Source organism: Anoplophora glabripennis, unplaced genomic scaffold (genome assembly GCF_000390285.2).
Source record: "Anoplophora glabripennis isolate ALB-LARVAE unplaced genomic scaffold, Agla_2.0 scaffold104, whole genome shotgun sequence".
NCBI lineage: Eukaryota > Metazoa > Arthropoda > Insecta > Coleoptera > Cerambycidae > Anoplophora > Anoplophora glabripennis.
In genome coordinates this window covers 770,101-785,861 of record NW_019416210.1, presented here as the reverse complement: position 1 = coordinate 785,861, position 15,761 = coordinate 770,101, and the positions used below count along the sequence as shown (strand labels likewise).

The window sequence follows — 15,761 nt, the reverse complement described above, 5'->3', positions numbered from 1 at the left end:
CGTATAAAGTTACAGGAGGGAAGTCAAATTATAACTACTACATATTTTTGCTTCATTTTTACTTTTATACACTTTCATTTTGCTTTAGTCAATACTATATTAAAAAATTGTATTTAAAATTATACTATACTAGATCATTAGTTGTATCCCAGTGAGAACATGGAGATTTAAAAAACGTTAAATAAGTAGTTTCGGTTAATACAACGTTAAAAGTACATTGTAAGTATAACGTTTTAAATTGCAGGAATTTTCAACAGAATGTAAAGAAGTTATAAAAATTCTATTTAAATATGACTGATGAGCAGGATATTTCAATAGTTATTCAACTGAAGCTTAAAATATCAATACCAGGATTATTACAATGCTCGAGTCCCCACTAGGATGCAATGTTATCCTGTATAGCAATTTCCTTAGGTGACATTAAAATAACCAGTTATTTAGTGTGTTTTTCACAAATTTTTTATGTGTATGCCATACAAGAATACCGATTTGTACCTATGCAATGTAAGTATACTTATAATTATAATAAATCAAAATAGGTATGCATTTAAAATTTAAGTAACTAAATACCTTACTTGTTGCTTTATTATATCATCCCTTATATAATAATTCATACTACAATAAATTTAAACCATATTTTAAACAGAAATATTAAGTATAATATTATTAGAAAAACAAAATACAATAATTTTTATTACAACAATTGTTGCTTACTTAAAGAACTACGTGTCTATAAAAGGTTAAAGTAGAAACTATTTCACAAATTTTTGGCATTGAGTTCAAGTCTATATTCAAATTAATCATTGTTTACGTCAACAAGCTCTAATACAGGATATTTAATAAACCCTATTTTGGTTGGAAATTACAACTAAACTAATCTAATCTAACATGAAATCGAAATCACACTGACGAAATAAAAGTAGTTTGTACATAATGAAATAATATAATTATATATACTTAAGTGTAAGTGTAAGACAGTTATAATAAAGTTGGAGATAATACAAGATCTATTTTAAAACTTACGACTGATATGATCAATTTAAACACACTTATTCAAATCTTACTTACACTATAATGAATTTTAGGAAATCAAGGTACCTGAAGTTGTTAAATGTCGATTAAATTGAATTTCAGTAATATATTATTCAGAAAAAATATAATGAAACTGTATTTTCGCTTATTTAAACTGAAGGGAAAAGTGCTGCCACTGGCCCATTAGCTCAGTTGGTTAGAGCGTCGTGCTAATAACGCGAAAGTCGTGGGTTCGATCCCCCCATGGGCCATACTTTTTTTTTATACTTATTACGCCTAACTTCATAAAGAATTGAACTCAGTTGGCAGTATACTTCGTTATTAAGGCATTCCATACGTCTGGATATTTTGTTTGAACGAATCTGGCTATTCTCTTTGCATTCGCCACTTGCTTCTGGTCACAAGATTTGCAGTTGTTTCCAATTATCTCGGGTAGAGCATCTGCAAAATATTAATTGAAAATAAATGAAAACATAATAATCAAGATCATACAAAAATTAAAATTCTTCACATGTGTGGTTGAAATACATAAATATTTGTTTGATTACTAGTTTGGTGAAGATTCTTTGAAAAATTGGCAATACTAAATTCACAAAAGTTCATTTTTATAAATGTTTCTTCTACGTGTATATGAATTTCAGTCTTGGTTGTAAGTACATACATATTTCAAAGGTGCATGTGTAACTAAATACAGAAAGGACGGATCAATAAAACTGGAAGCAGTTTCGAATTCCTGGTAACTGCCTTTCACGAATGCTATTTTTTTAAACTAATTTAATGGAATTTATTACCTGTGTCTATATTATCAGAAGAATACTTTTAAATATTTTTTCATGTACATAATTGGGTATATAGTCTAGTCAATACTGAAAAAAAACTGTTGTCTGAATTTACTTCTTTGAAATATTTTATTTATTTAAAATAGATGAAATTTGTAAGGGATATTTAACAACAAAAAAAAGAAACAAATAAATGGAGGACTTCTAAAAACATATTACTTAAGGATGACTAGAAATTATACATAGGTACATTTTAAATGCATATAGTATTCATTTATATTTAATTAAAACCTTCGATCAGAAAAGAACATTTTTGTTCTTAGTTCACTTAGTTTCAGTGGTTGAACAATTTTCGATCTGATTCCCATATCGTCGATTTAGACGTTTCGAGAGACATATCACCCTCTTCTTCATAATAAACTGGAAATTAAGTCATCTGACCAGTACAGCATTACAACAATTGGACGAAAAGCTACGTTACTTACGATCGATTGAAACCTGGACATTACAGATATATTGAATAAGTCATCAGAAAGCTACCTTAGAACAAAGTAAAGAAGTAACTTGCAACAATCTATTTACTTTCTATACGAGCATGCACTGACAAAACATTCTTCTCTTAAAGAAATATAACAAGGAACATCATCTATAACACCACAAATAATGAATTCCAAGGCTCTGGTGTATACAACATTCTATGCAGTATATGGCAAAGTATACATTAGTCAGATAGACAGTTAGGTTGGGTTAAATGAAGACAGAAAGTAGTTGAAGGATAACAAAGTAGAAAAACGTTGCAGAGCACGGGACAAAAATAGAACACTTAATGAACCCAAATAATTCTATTGAGATAGCGAGAGATGATTTTGGTCAAGACTCTAAAGAGAAGCAATAAACTGTCTGGAATTTGGAAACCACTCGTCTCAGCAATTTTAAAGAGAGAGAGGGAGATTGGTAGAAGAAGTGTGCCTACGTGCCTAGAAACTGGTCAATCATATTTTTTATATTCAATATGACTCGCATTATGGTAAAGCCAAAGAAAATGAAAATAAGCCTACCTTTAGGTTGTTGAATATTTTTGAAATTATGGCGACGGCGCCTGTCATAAACTTTATCTAATTTATTCCATTTGAAACTTATTAGTACATAAGCCCTATTGAAAGTTGTATTTAAGCAATAATACAGGTATTTTAAGTATATGCACATAACAGTGCATAGTTAGAATAAGTAATAATTATTTATCTGTGTCTTTAATATCTTTAATATTTAACATACGCAAAATTGGAACATTCAAATTTAAAATTTAACCATAGACCTTATTACTAGTTATATGGATTTATTTATCTTGTAAATTTGTTAATTATAATTTGTCCATTGGTTGAGTGGGTAATATGAAAATACCAACCACAATTATAAAAATTGAGAAAAAATGTGATTATCTTCAAAACCGTTTGAAATAGACCCTGACATATCTTAACAAAATCGAAAGGAAATTAAATTTTGAATCCATCTGAACAAAATCTAGTACATGGTTCCATTTGAAAAAATCAAGTTATCTGTGATTGAAAATTCAGAAATTTAGGTGCTCGTATTTGGCACATCCTTGGGCGGATATTAATGAAGGCTAATCAGTTCGATAGCTCTGGTCATGCTTAGAACAATGGTAAAGATTTCGTTTATCTATGATTTTCCTAGTCGCTGCAAACGTAATTTTTTTAAGAAATCATCAATTAACATACAAATGGTGCATAATAGACACCATAATTATTAATTACAGTGACATTAAAATTCATCGAGTAATTCAAAAATGCAAAAATATATAGGGTGTTGTATTTAAAAAAAACAAAGTTGATTGGGGCACAGGGGAACTGGGACATCCTGTATAATTCAAACTAATTTTAAAATGTGAAGAACTTGACTGGGAGCAACTTTTGTCTAAAATATGTTTTTCCTGGTGCTACCATAACCGAGCTGGCTGGCTAATGATAAATTGTCTTCTTTGTTTTATTATTGATTTATGGTCTTTCTTCTTGTTATTGATATTTTTATTGTTATTACTTCATGTGCTTTAATTTAAGTGTACCTACATCTCAATTAGCTTTAACAGAGATAATAACGTGTATAAAAAATGGTTCGGAAAAAATGGGGCGAAGATTTTATTCAAATTGGGTATAACTAGCTCATCCTACCGAATGTTTCAAATTTCGCGTTTGACATTTTCAATATACAATAATTCAAAGAAAGTTCTTGAAAGTCGAGGATAATTTTTAGTTGGGCGCTAATTTAGTTATTAGCTAGTAATTTTGGTAATTATCTTGAGGAAAAATTTGTATACTCGTCCAATGCACTTCCGATTGCCTTGAGTTACACATAACGACTACATATCATAATAAAATACTGGACTTGATAATTTTTGTTACTGCAGGCATAAATCAGACCAGATTATCTCATGAATAGTAATAATTACAACATTAAATCATGAAAATTAACGTTATTGCGAGGAAGTGAAAGTTGATCTAAGGTTATTCACCGTTGGCAGGCCGTCGGCTAAGGAACTGTCTATTCTCATTTGAGAAACTGCTTTGTTGCACTGGATGTTGTCATTTAGGTATTGTTATAAGGTTATATGTCGAGCGTTAATTATTTTGATAATCATCGACGGAAGTCTCGGAGGACAATGAAAATGTCTTTTGTGTTGAGGATGGACCAATTTAGAACATGAAATCATTAGGAGTGTTCCTTTTAAAAAATTTAACTCAACTTACTTAGGGTCAGTAATTTTAGTAGTTAAACCTTGGTTAACTAATCGGACGAATAGATTGAGTAAAATATTTGAAATGTATGTTTATTTTTACAGTTTAATGGGCGATTTATTACACAAGCCTTAGCCAGTGTCCAACCAGTGTCAAAAATCTCTTGTAGAAGTTGTACGAATGGTAGAATTTATATTATTCGGCAATTCGTTAAATCAAGTAGCTTGATTCTTTTAGGAACTATTTGATTTTACCGAAATTAACTTATTAAGGAGGCATTTTAGTTTAGAAGTATAGAAACATCAGGATTAAAATCGAAATCTGTAAATAAAAACATTGTTATAGGTCCGACTGCTATTTTTTTAATACAATATAAATAAGGTTAAAAAAAATACTCTTGAAGGGCCAGTTGAATTTTAAATCTTGACGTCAAGTCTAAGGAAAAATTAACTGATGCATTTTGAAGATATAAACTAAACTGTTTTTTTAACTCTATATATTTATGACCTTTTGTACCCTCTTCTTTTCGTAATTACAGTGATATATACAAGTCATACACAGGGTGTTCTACAAGCTCTATGACAAACTTTGACAGATGGTAGCTGACTCAATTTTAGACATTTTTTCTTGTATCAACATATGTCCAATTCGTTCTTGTTTAAATGTTACAAGCATTTTGAAAACCATTCTTTCATTTTTCAATCAAAGTAGCCTGATAAATAAAAATAATGGTTGCTATAACAATAATTATTATTTGCGTTCAAAGTTTAAACATTAGTTAACCTTTACTAACAAAATTAACAAATCTAAGACAATAAAAATTGTTCAAAATGTTCATCCTCGGCTCGAATGCAAGCGTCACATCAGCAAACTAAAGATTCCGTCACTCCACGAATGAGATAAGATTTGGATCATTCCTTATCCGGTTAGCTGCATCATGAATTCTTTCAAGTAACTGCTGGCGAGTAGTGATTTCAACATGGTAGACAATTTGCTTCAAATGTCTCCATAAATAAAAGTCCTCTATGTTTTCGTGCACCATCGTGCTGATACTACATATTTTAAACAATATTTTCTAGAATGACTTGTCCTGTGATCTATGATTATAGGATTAACAATCACTCTCAATTATTTAAAAGATTTGGGAGTAACTTTTGATCAAAAATTATCTTTTCATGAACACATACGCAATGTCTCTTCATCATCTTATAGAAGCCTTGGGTTTGTGATCAGAAATTGTAGAGATTTTGCTAATCCTTCCACAATAGTAAATTTATATAATTGTTTTGTAAGATCTCGCTTGGAATATGCTTCAATAGTTTGGTATCCTCAGTATGCAGTCTATAAAAATAACTTAGAAAACATTCAAAGAAAATTCTTAAAATATATGCACTTCAGAACTCAAGGAATATATCCCAACATTAGATTTTCCGAGATATGCATTCTGTTGTTTTTTGTATAAAATCATTAATTATGTGTATGATTGTCCTCAAATTTTGGATCGTTTTAACTTCCACGTGTCTCGCGCCAATCTACGCTACTCGAATATGATGTACCTCGCAATGCCTAATACTAATTTATTATTGTGATCACCAATTTATGTGTGAAAATTGCAACAGCCTCCAACATAATATTGACATTTTTTCTTGTACCATAAAGTCAATAACGAACCTATTTTAATTGGCTTTGTTTTGTTATTCATTTTATGGGCATTTTTCATTTTAGCTTGTGTGTATGTATAATGTTTATTGTTTTTACTAAAGCATATGACTGTTTTACACTACTGTTATTTTATTTAATGTAAAATAGTTTATCAAGTTTTATTACTTTTAAATTTATTTATAGTTTTTTTTTGTCTTCGAATTGTTTTACCAATTGTTACTGTCATTTTTCTTTTTTTATATATTACATATTTTACCCACCCATTCAGTAATTGGATATTTTCTGTTGAATGGTGTATCAAATAAATAAATAAATAAATAAATAAATAAATAAATAAATAAATATTAAGCCCTATATCATCAATGAAATCAAAAAGGATGTTTTCCAAGAAAGTTCTACACAGATCTGCATATAAACGATATGATTTAAAACACGTACAGGCAGTAAATTATTATGCTACCTCAAACGTTGACACTGAAACGTTGCTGAAATCGCCTTGATTTAATTGCATGCGGATTTTGTCGCCCAGATATGTTCATTATGGTTATTATTTATGCCGCCTCTAGTAAAACACGCTTGATCAGATCACATGACAAGCGAAATGAATCTATTACTTTGTGCATGTTGTTGAAGTAACCAGCGAGAACATTCTGATCGCTGAAGAGCTTGTACATTTTGGCGAAGAAACAGACGTAACATTTGGTTGAATAATTTCCGGGCTGGTTGCCACGTCGTCGACTTTAAACTCTTGACATTTCGAGAGACATATCACTATCTTCTTCAGAAGTTACTCTGAAACTGGAGATCTACTTTGTCATTATTTATATTTGATGTGGTCACTGATCCATGACGTTCCGGTGGGTGACCTCGTACGCATTTCTGACGTTCCAGTGGGTTGCTTTCACGTATGACTATCTTCCATATACCTGGCAGATCCAAGCCACCATCCATGTTGAAATTGTTCGGATTTCTAAAGTTTCTCTGTATAGTCGGGGCCAAAATCTTCTTTCTCTCACCACCATGTTGGCTTCACTCAGATCCACTGTGTGTCCTGTGTCCGCCCTATGCTCTGCTACTGCCGATTTTTCCCAGTTGTTATTTTTTAGGAGACTTTTGTGTTCCTTTAACCTCGTGTCGATGTGCCTTCCTGTGTGTCCTATGTAGACCTTTCCGCAAAAAAACAAGGAATACTGTACACACCAGGGCCCTAGAGCTAGTCGTTGTTACAGGTGTTTGGAAACGATGCCGTCATCTTCTTTATAGTGCTGAATACTGTGTTGATATTCCTCTTCTTCAAAAGACGCCCGATTTTATCTGTACAACCTTTCACGTAAGGTAGATACGTCGTCGCTAAGTACTCCTGTTTCTCCATGGGCGTATGTCTCCTCCTGATAGCTCGTTCGATATTTCTCGCCGTGTTGTCATTCCCTCACAGCGCCGTATGTAGATGTTTTAGTTCCTCGGCTAAGTGTCTTGGCTCGCTGATGATCAGCGCTAGATGAATCAAGGTATTTAAGATCCCCTGTTTCTGGTGGTGGGACTCCGCATTCAGATATTTGTCTGTGTGAGTTGGCTTCCTATATACTCGATATCCTAAAGTGCCATCTAGTTTTCTCTCAACCAAAACTCCAAGAAGGGAAGGGCGGCGTTTTCTCTACTTCCATGGTAAACTGGATATATGGATGTATCCCATTGATGTGATCCAGGAAATCCGCTACGGTGTTGCGTCCGTGGAGCCAGATGATGAAAGTGTCGTCAACATATCGGTACCAGCACTTTAGGCTTCAACGTTGTCGATTCCAGGGGTAACATGTATTTGTTCAATGCACGCCATACAAAATTCGGTGATAAATGAAGATTATTTGGTATACGCGCTATAAAACTAATTGAAGGGTTGTCAATGACAGCATCTATTAGGTTTATCTTCTTTTTTATTTTGTACATTACCTTCAGTAGGACGAATGCCCCTTTTTTGGAACGGGGTTACCTTCTTCTCGAAGTCCACGAAATGATACCCTAAAGACTGTGTGGGCAGGTTGATACCTATTTGGGTATCCTGGTCGGTATTCTCAGGCTGCTTGTCTGTTGTTCCCATTGGAATACCCATATACAAAGACAATATTTGCATACTCTTCAGTAATAAATAAATGCATTCTTTATTTAGCACTTAAACGCTAAGTGTCAAATGAATAAACAAAATAACACAAATAGTAATTACTATTATAGCAACCATCATTTTTATTTATCAGGCTACTTCGATTGAAATGTGAAATTATATTTTTTAAAACGCTTGTAACTTCTAAATATAAATGAATCGGGCATATGTTCATATAAGAAAAAATGTTTGAAATAACCCAGCTACCATCTGTTAGAGTTTGTATAGAGCTTGTAGAATATCCTCTATGTGATTTGACAGTATGCGTACCATTTTGGTTTATTTGCCAACCCTTGATAATGGACAATGTCAATGGAACCAGAGCATATTTAAATATTTTATTACAAAATACTATCTTATAATAACATTGTGTTCTAAACAAAGGACATTATAGTAAACAATTTTTTCTCATGAATGGACAATACTGTGATCCGCAAGAATTTCTATGGGGGATTCTGAAAGATGAACTAAACAAAAAAAGTCTAATAATTTATATGACCTAAGGAAGCAAATATCGACGAAATACTGTCAATGGCGTGGGTAACATGGCATTATAAAAAAACTTGCTTTAAAAAATCTCCTTTGCGTAGAATAGGTATCTTAAAATGACAAATAAATAGGGTGTTCCATTAAAAAAGACTAATTTTTATAATTTATTCCTTTATAAAAAGGTATCAGAGAAAAAGAGGTCGAGGAACGTACATTGCGTGATCTATATTCTCCACCTACAACTGTTACATTGTTTAAATACAGATGAAGTTAAATATAAAAGTTAATATTCCTGAAGGGCCAACATTTTGTGTTAGAACAAATAACATAAATCGACTGTTATTGAAACAGAAACGTCGTAAATTTTGACATATGGAATATTTTCTTAAGATTACAGTGATATAAGTTTCGATGGGTCTATCCCTAGTGATAAGGGAAACAAGAAAAGTATCTGCCACAAACTCAATGTGGTTGAAATTGAAATTTTTGTCTACTATTTCTACAACTACAGTCATTGTCACACATTACGCTTATGACATCCTTCTTTATTGATTATTTTCTAACATTCAGGGACGTTGCATTTAAAAAAGTTTATTTACGAACGTTTCCAATGATGTTCGATCCAATAAAGAATTCTGGAGATTCCCTAAAATTCACACAATTTCTATATTTAATATTTGTTTCTACTTCTAAAAATAAAAGTGGAAGGTGGAATGTGAAAGAGTGAGAAACACACTGTACAGGGTCATATAGAAAACAGTGGAGATAAGTAAGCACTTTTATTAGACATTCTTTCACTTTTATTTTCTAGAAAAACTATTTAAACACAGTTAATACTTAGATACATATACGTTTGTATGACTTACAAGGTAATTAACAACATGGTAAATGTTGTACTTATACTATCTAAATGTTAAGTAGGTGTCAACATTTCTAAGAAATATTATCTACATATATGTCCAGATACGGATAAAGTTGATAACTCTACAGAAACATATTCAGTCCGTACGGTATTAGTTGAGATAGAATTCCAAGAAGGCCCCTGCGTCACTTTATCTTGGAATTAACCGCAATTGACACCCGAGGTAGACATTGGCGGCATGGCGTTCACCGTAGTAGCTTGCAGTGCATACTGTGTTTTGCAGTTACGAAGTCGTGTTTCTTCGTAAGTTTCTTGGAATTCTATTTCAACAGTTATTGTAGGGACTGTATTTTAAATATAATTTAAATTTGTAGTAGGTACCTTCATTTTTTCTCATAATCATTTAATAAATCCCATAATATTCGTAGTATACTAATAAGTTAACTGGTGTTGTCGAATCAGCATTTCAAGAGAATTCAAATGTAAAAAATGGATTAGGTTCTTCTTTACTATTTTAAATAGAATATTAAAAAGTTTATTATAGTGAAAGTTGTATACTACAAAAAGCAGATTAGAAATTTCATACATACTTTAGTCCAACTTATGAACAATTTTTTTCTTAAATAGCTTTGAATAGCATTCAAGAAACACGTCAAGAAAGGTAATAATATATTTCTTAATATATCATAATCAGGTTCGGATACAATGGCCCCAAAAAAATCAAAGATCCTAAAGAGAATAAATTAATAAAAATAAAAAATTTTTTATTTAAAAACGTCTTTCTTGACTGCATAACTTTGTCTTTTTAGTAAAATTAATTAATGAAGATTAAAATTTTATGTCTCATTTTAAGACATCAACTATTCAAACGCCCCCCCACCCCTCCAAAGTTCATCACTGGTTCAGCCCCTGATTATAATGATCTTTTTTATCAATCAACACCTAATAAGAATTTTTAATTAGAAATTATTTACAGCGTTAAATTAAATCAACATGGTACTGTTCAATGTCTTTTTTAATTTAAAATTCATCCGAACAATAATAATTAAATAGTTCAATTCAAAGCAATGAAATATTACTATATTAATATTATTTCGAGTAATAAAACATATCTATAATTTAATACAATACTCGGTTTATATTCGTAGTGTACTTCAAAGTGTAGGCACTCATTATAAAAATTACTAATTTGAACCATTTATTAAAAAGAATTGAAATTTTCAGAATTCGTTAAGTTCTGAAGTAGCTTAAATTCTGAATATTTGTCATTATTTGTCCTAATTGAAAAGGGAAAGGGTCATGGAAAATACGACTTGAATTATAAATATAAAAATATATAAAAACGCAATTGTCTAGCCATTCCAATACTTATCAGATTACTAGATTGTTTCATGCTTATTTACTAATTTATTGAAGGTCAAATTAATTTTTTTCCAATATAAGTCTAATTGTAAGTTCCATTAATTAATAGATGTTTTTTAAAAAATAACTTATCAAAGTATTTGATTTTGTGCTCAACATTTTGCATTATCAACAAATTGAAAAATCAAATTCCTAAAGATCCAAAGCTTTGTCTACATCATATGCAGTTATATCAAATAAATATGATAAGAAACAGATAAGGAAACAATTTTCAATTTTTTAAATTCAATATAAATTAATAATTTTAATCACTGTTTATATGTGGCGTATTTGTTTCAATTATTAAAGGTTGCTGAGATAAAATGAATATAAACATCAATAAATATATTCAAGGTCACTTGTAATTTTAGCTGGAAAATATCCACTATGCGTTACAAGATAAAAGCCAAAACTTTGTACCTACAGTTTTTATAGAATCTGAACTGATACAGGTAAATCTTTATATGATGGCTTCACGGCTACTGAGATATAAAAATTGCTTATTGATATTATCAGAAAAACATTATTTTTTCTTCTTCTTAATCAGATACTTATGTAAATAAACTCATTTATTTATATTACAACATCTATATATGTTATTTTAAATATATAAAAGGTGAATGATATACATATTCTGAGAAATGAGTTTTTTAAAGTGGCTGTCAGTCAAGTTTAGACTAAAATATTTTTGATTTTATGCTGCTGGAGCAATTTTTAGTTTTTTTGAATTGCCTCTGGTAATGACCAATCGGTTTTTTAACCAAACAGGTTCATTAGACAAAAGTTGCATCAAACTGAAAAGTTAATCTGGATATTAAAACATAAGTTAAATCAAACTCAATCCGTTTGATCAAAATTTTTTAGCAAAAAGTTTACAAACAGTATAACTGGTCCTCGTAATGGCCAAACATCTGTTTATTTTTATCCACACTAGCTCTCATTAGACGAAAGTAGCATCAAACTAAAAAGTTAATGTGGATATTAAAATGTATGTCAAATCAAGCTCAGTTTATTCAAACAAGCGGCCTTAGCGCAAAGTTTACAAAATTTATGACTGGCTCGCCTAATGATCAAACATCTGCTTTTTTAACCAGACTGGTTTTCATTGGACGAAAGTTGCATTAAACTAACAAGTTAATGTGGATATTAAAATGTAAATCAAATCAAACCCAATTTATTGAAACAAACGATCTTATCAAAAGGTTGACAAGATTTTTGGCTCACCTAATGATCAAACAAGCGTCTTTATTTTAATCAGACTGGTTTTCATTATAAAAAAATTACGTCAAACTAAAAGTTAACGTTGATTTTAAAATTTAAGTCAAATTCTTTTATTTATTCAAATAAACAATCCAATCAAAAGATTTACAAAATTTATAACTAGCTCTCGTCCAAACATCTGTATTTTTTTAAACCAGATTAGTTTTCATTAGACGAAAGTTGCATCAAATCAAGTTAAATCAAATGCAGTTTATTTGATCAAAAACCTTAGCAAAAATCTAACAAAATGTATAATTGACTCTCTTAATCAACAAACATCTGTTTTTTTATCAGACCCGTTTTCATTAGACGAAAGTTGCATCAAACTAAAAAGTTAACATGGATATGAAAATTTAAGTCAAATTGAACTCGGTTTAAAGCAAACTGAACTGAACAAAAGCAAAAGTTCACAAAATATATAACCAGTTCTTCTAATGTTCATCTATATCAATTATTATAACTATACAGGGTGTAGATAAATAAGTGTGAAAATTTTCAGGAGGTCATTAGGTACCTGTGGAAAAATAATGTGGGTCTTTCATATAACAAAATTTCATTGGAAGATCTCCTTAAAGAGGGTGCCAAAAAAGTAGTTTTTAATTTTTTTTGGAATGCCAAAAAAGTGATAGAAATGAAATTTAGATGCTCATTTTCTGCTATCAAGAAGACGCTCAGTAAACAATTTGTTGATTTTCCCCTACAGTTGTAAAGAGTAGAAAAAGCCACGCCTAAGACTTGTATCATCCGTAACTTTTTTTTTCTTATTACTACCTTACTATTTAAAAATTCATGTCAAATAGCCCGAATCAATTTAAATCTCACCTGTAAATTTTTCGTAAAATTAACGATTTCTGAGCATAAATATTATTTCAAATCAATCACATCGCATGATTCGCATAGGATAGAAATTTTAATGAACTGTAATTTATATAGTAGGCGGCTATCTCGTTGACATTTTGAAATGTCAACTTAATTATTATAATTAATGCAACTTTCTGCATTAGAATACACCTTCATCTTGATGAATTTGCACAAAAAGTTCTCGAAACTATCACAGTGTATATTGCCATTACAAAATGTCAACGTGACAGCGGCCTACTAGATAAATTGCAGTTCGATACAATTTTTACCTTATGCCAATCATGCCATATAATTGATTTTAAATATTTTTTTTGCTTAGAATTCGTTCAATTTACGAAAAAATTACAAAAGACCTTTTTTTGCTTAGAATGAACCAGGCTATCTGAAATTAATTTGTAAATGGTAAGGTAGGTAGTAATAAGAAAATAAGTTACATATGAAACAATTCTTAGGGTGCTTTTTCTAGCCCTTATAACCGTAGAGGAAAATCAACAAATTCTTTACTGAGTGCATTCTCGATATCAGAAAGTATCTACTTAATTTCGTTTCTATCACTTTTTTGGTATTTCAGGAAAAAAAACTACATTTTAGGCACACTCTTCAAGCGGTTGTACCTTCACGAGATTTTATATATATATATATATAAAAGACCCACCATATTTTTTCACATGGAATCACCCTTTGAATTTATTCGCACTTAAGATACCTTACTTTTGTCTAGCTTTTCACATTATAAAAGTAAATATAAATAAAACCGTTCCACTTGTACTTTTCAAATAAATATTTTAAAGTGTTCTCTTTTACATATACACGAACTAGAAGAAACTTTACCTTTAATCTGCCTGCCCAGGTTATCGCAGGGCGCCTTGTCCAGCGCGCACAAGAGCTGCTTTTCCACATAGTTGTTTCCCGTCAGACCCCTCTGACCTTGCACCTCCACGGCTATGATGAATGAAAGAACAAGAGAAACCACCGTGTATCTGACCGTCATTTCTTGGGCTTAGGGCGCAGACTGAGGGTACCGCCAAGAAAACAACGATTTATATTCAAGGAACTCCTTTCACAGACAACACTGATGCTGGCCTACGAATATTTTCTTGTCGAATACGGAGTTATCTGGTGGGAGGGATCTACGGATCTTACGGAAGGATTAGGAAACAGCGACAATTCCATTGTTTAAGTAAAGACGCAGCTATGTGCGACTGTCTTCTGGAGGAAGCAGATTTGGCTGATAATGCAAAATTGCTGTTGAAGAAAGAGACATTGTCTAAGTGCAATAAGTTAGTGTAATTTCTTAATGTTCTCAATGTTAATTAAATACGTTTCTTTAAGATTTTTATGAAAAAATTAATGTGTTATAAGGTCTAACTTCTTATGATTATAAAGGCATAAAGCTTAGAAAAGTTACGTCTATTAAATCAGAGGTTCCATAAATGTTTATTGAAATGTTAATGCTTCCATTACAAACACATTTTTGGTGGTAAAACAAAAGGATAAGGTAATAAGGCTTATTTATAGAGTGTAAGTAAGTGCGAAAAAATTGGGGAAGTGATTTTTCTTTGAAAATTGAAGACAATTTTTCATGTAAAAGCTCCTCTCCATTTCCCTACGGATTTATGGCCTTTCAAACGGAGAGAGAATTTAGTTTTTTTTTTCCTTTAATATGGAGAAAGTTGCAAAAGTGAAATTACCTACACCAGTGATTCCCAAACATTTTGAAGATGCCACCCCTTCTTAAGTCAGATATTTGGAATTGGAAAATTGCAGATAGAATCTGTAGATATAAGACATTAGTTTCCGAAACATGCACATATTTATTTTTTACGTTTTAAACATGTAAAATAAATTTATGGGAATATACATATTTTATAAAATCTTTAGTGATCCTTTCAATCTTTTCCTCTAGTGGATCGCGACCCACATTTTGGGAACCATTGACCATTACTTTATCTACTATCAAAAGCGTATCTGCTAGATAATTTCTTGATTTGCGCCTTAGTTTACAAGAGGTAGAAGTAACCACGCGTAGCTTTTTATGATCCTTAAATAGTATATTACATACCGATGAGGGAAGTGTTTCATTACTGTCGAGAGATTAACTATAATCTCGAGATATTAATGAAAACTTCCCTCCGAGGTATGTATACTATTTTATTTACAACCACATCGTTAGTTGAAAATTCTATTTCATATTTTTAAATGTTGTAAAAATTCCGAAATATGTGTCATTTTATTGTTTTGACACCATTCAAAATTGTGCAGGTTGCGTTGAACAAACATGTACAGGTGGCAGTGCCATGCCTAGCAACGACGCGTGACAGATACAAACAATTTTGAATTCTTGTTCGATCCTTCAAATTACCATTAATTTTAATAAATAATATATGATAAATTATTTAAATGTTATTGTTGTTAATTAATTGCCCTGTTGTTTCTATATAAGAATTTGTTTAACAAATATATTACTTAAATAAATATTTTGCTTTATTGAACGAGTTAGGGAAATG

The 15,761-nt window shown here is 31.0% G+C and overlaps 1 protein-coding gene and 1 non-coding gene across 2 annotated transcripts; one reads left to right on the top strand and one right to left on the bottom strand.

The window, feature by feature from the left end:
- Positions 1 to 78: 78 nt before the first annotated feature.
- LOC108904811 lies at positions 79 to 14,330 on the bottom strand. The gene is made up of 2 exons (XM_018707489.1): positions 14,086 to 14,330; positions 79 to 1,473 (listed from the first exon to the last, which is right to left on the bottom strand). Exons 1-2 carry the CDS (start codon positions 14,243 to 14,245, stop codon positions 1,331 to 1,333), a joined length of 303 nt encoding a protein of 100 aa, XP_018563005.1. The 5' UTR covers positions 14,246 to 14,330; the 3' UTR covers positions 79 to 1,330.
- Trnai-aau lies at positions 1,210 to 1,283 on the top strand. The gene has a single exon. It is a non-coding gene; the product is annotated as a tRNA-Ile (tRNA).
- Positions 14,331 to 15,761: the final 1,431 nt, after the last annotated feature.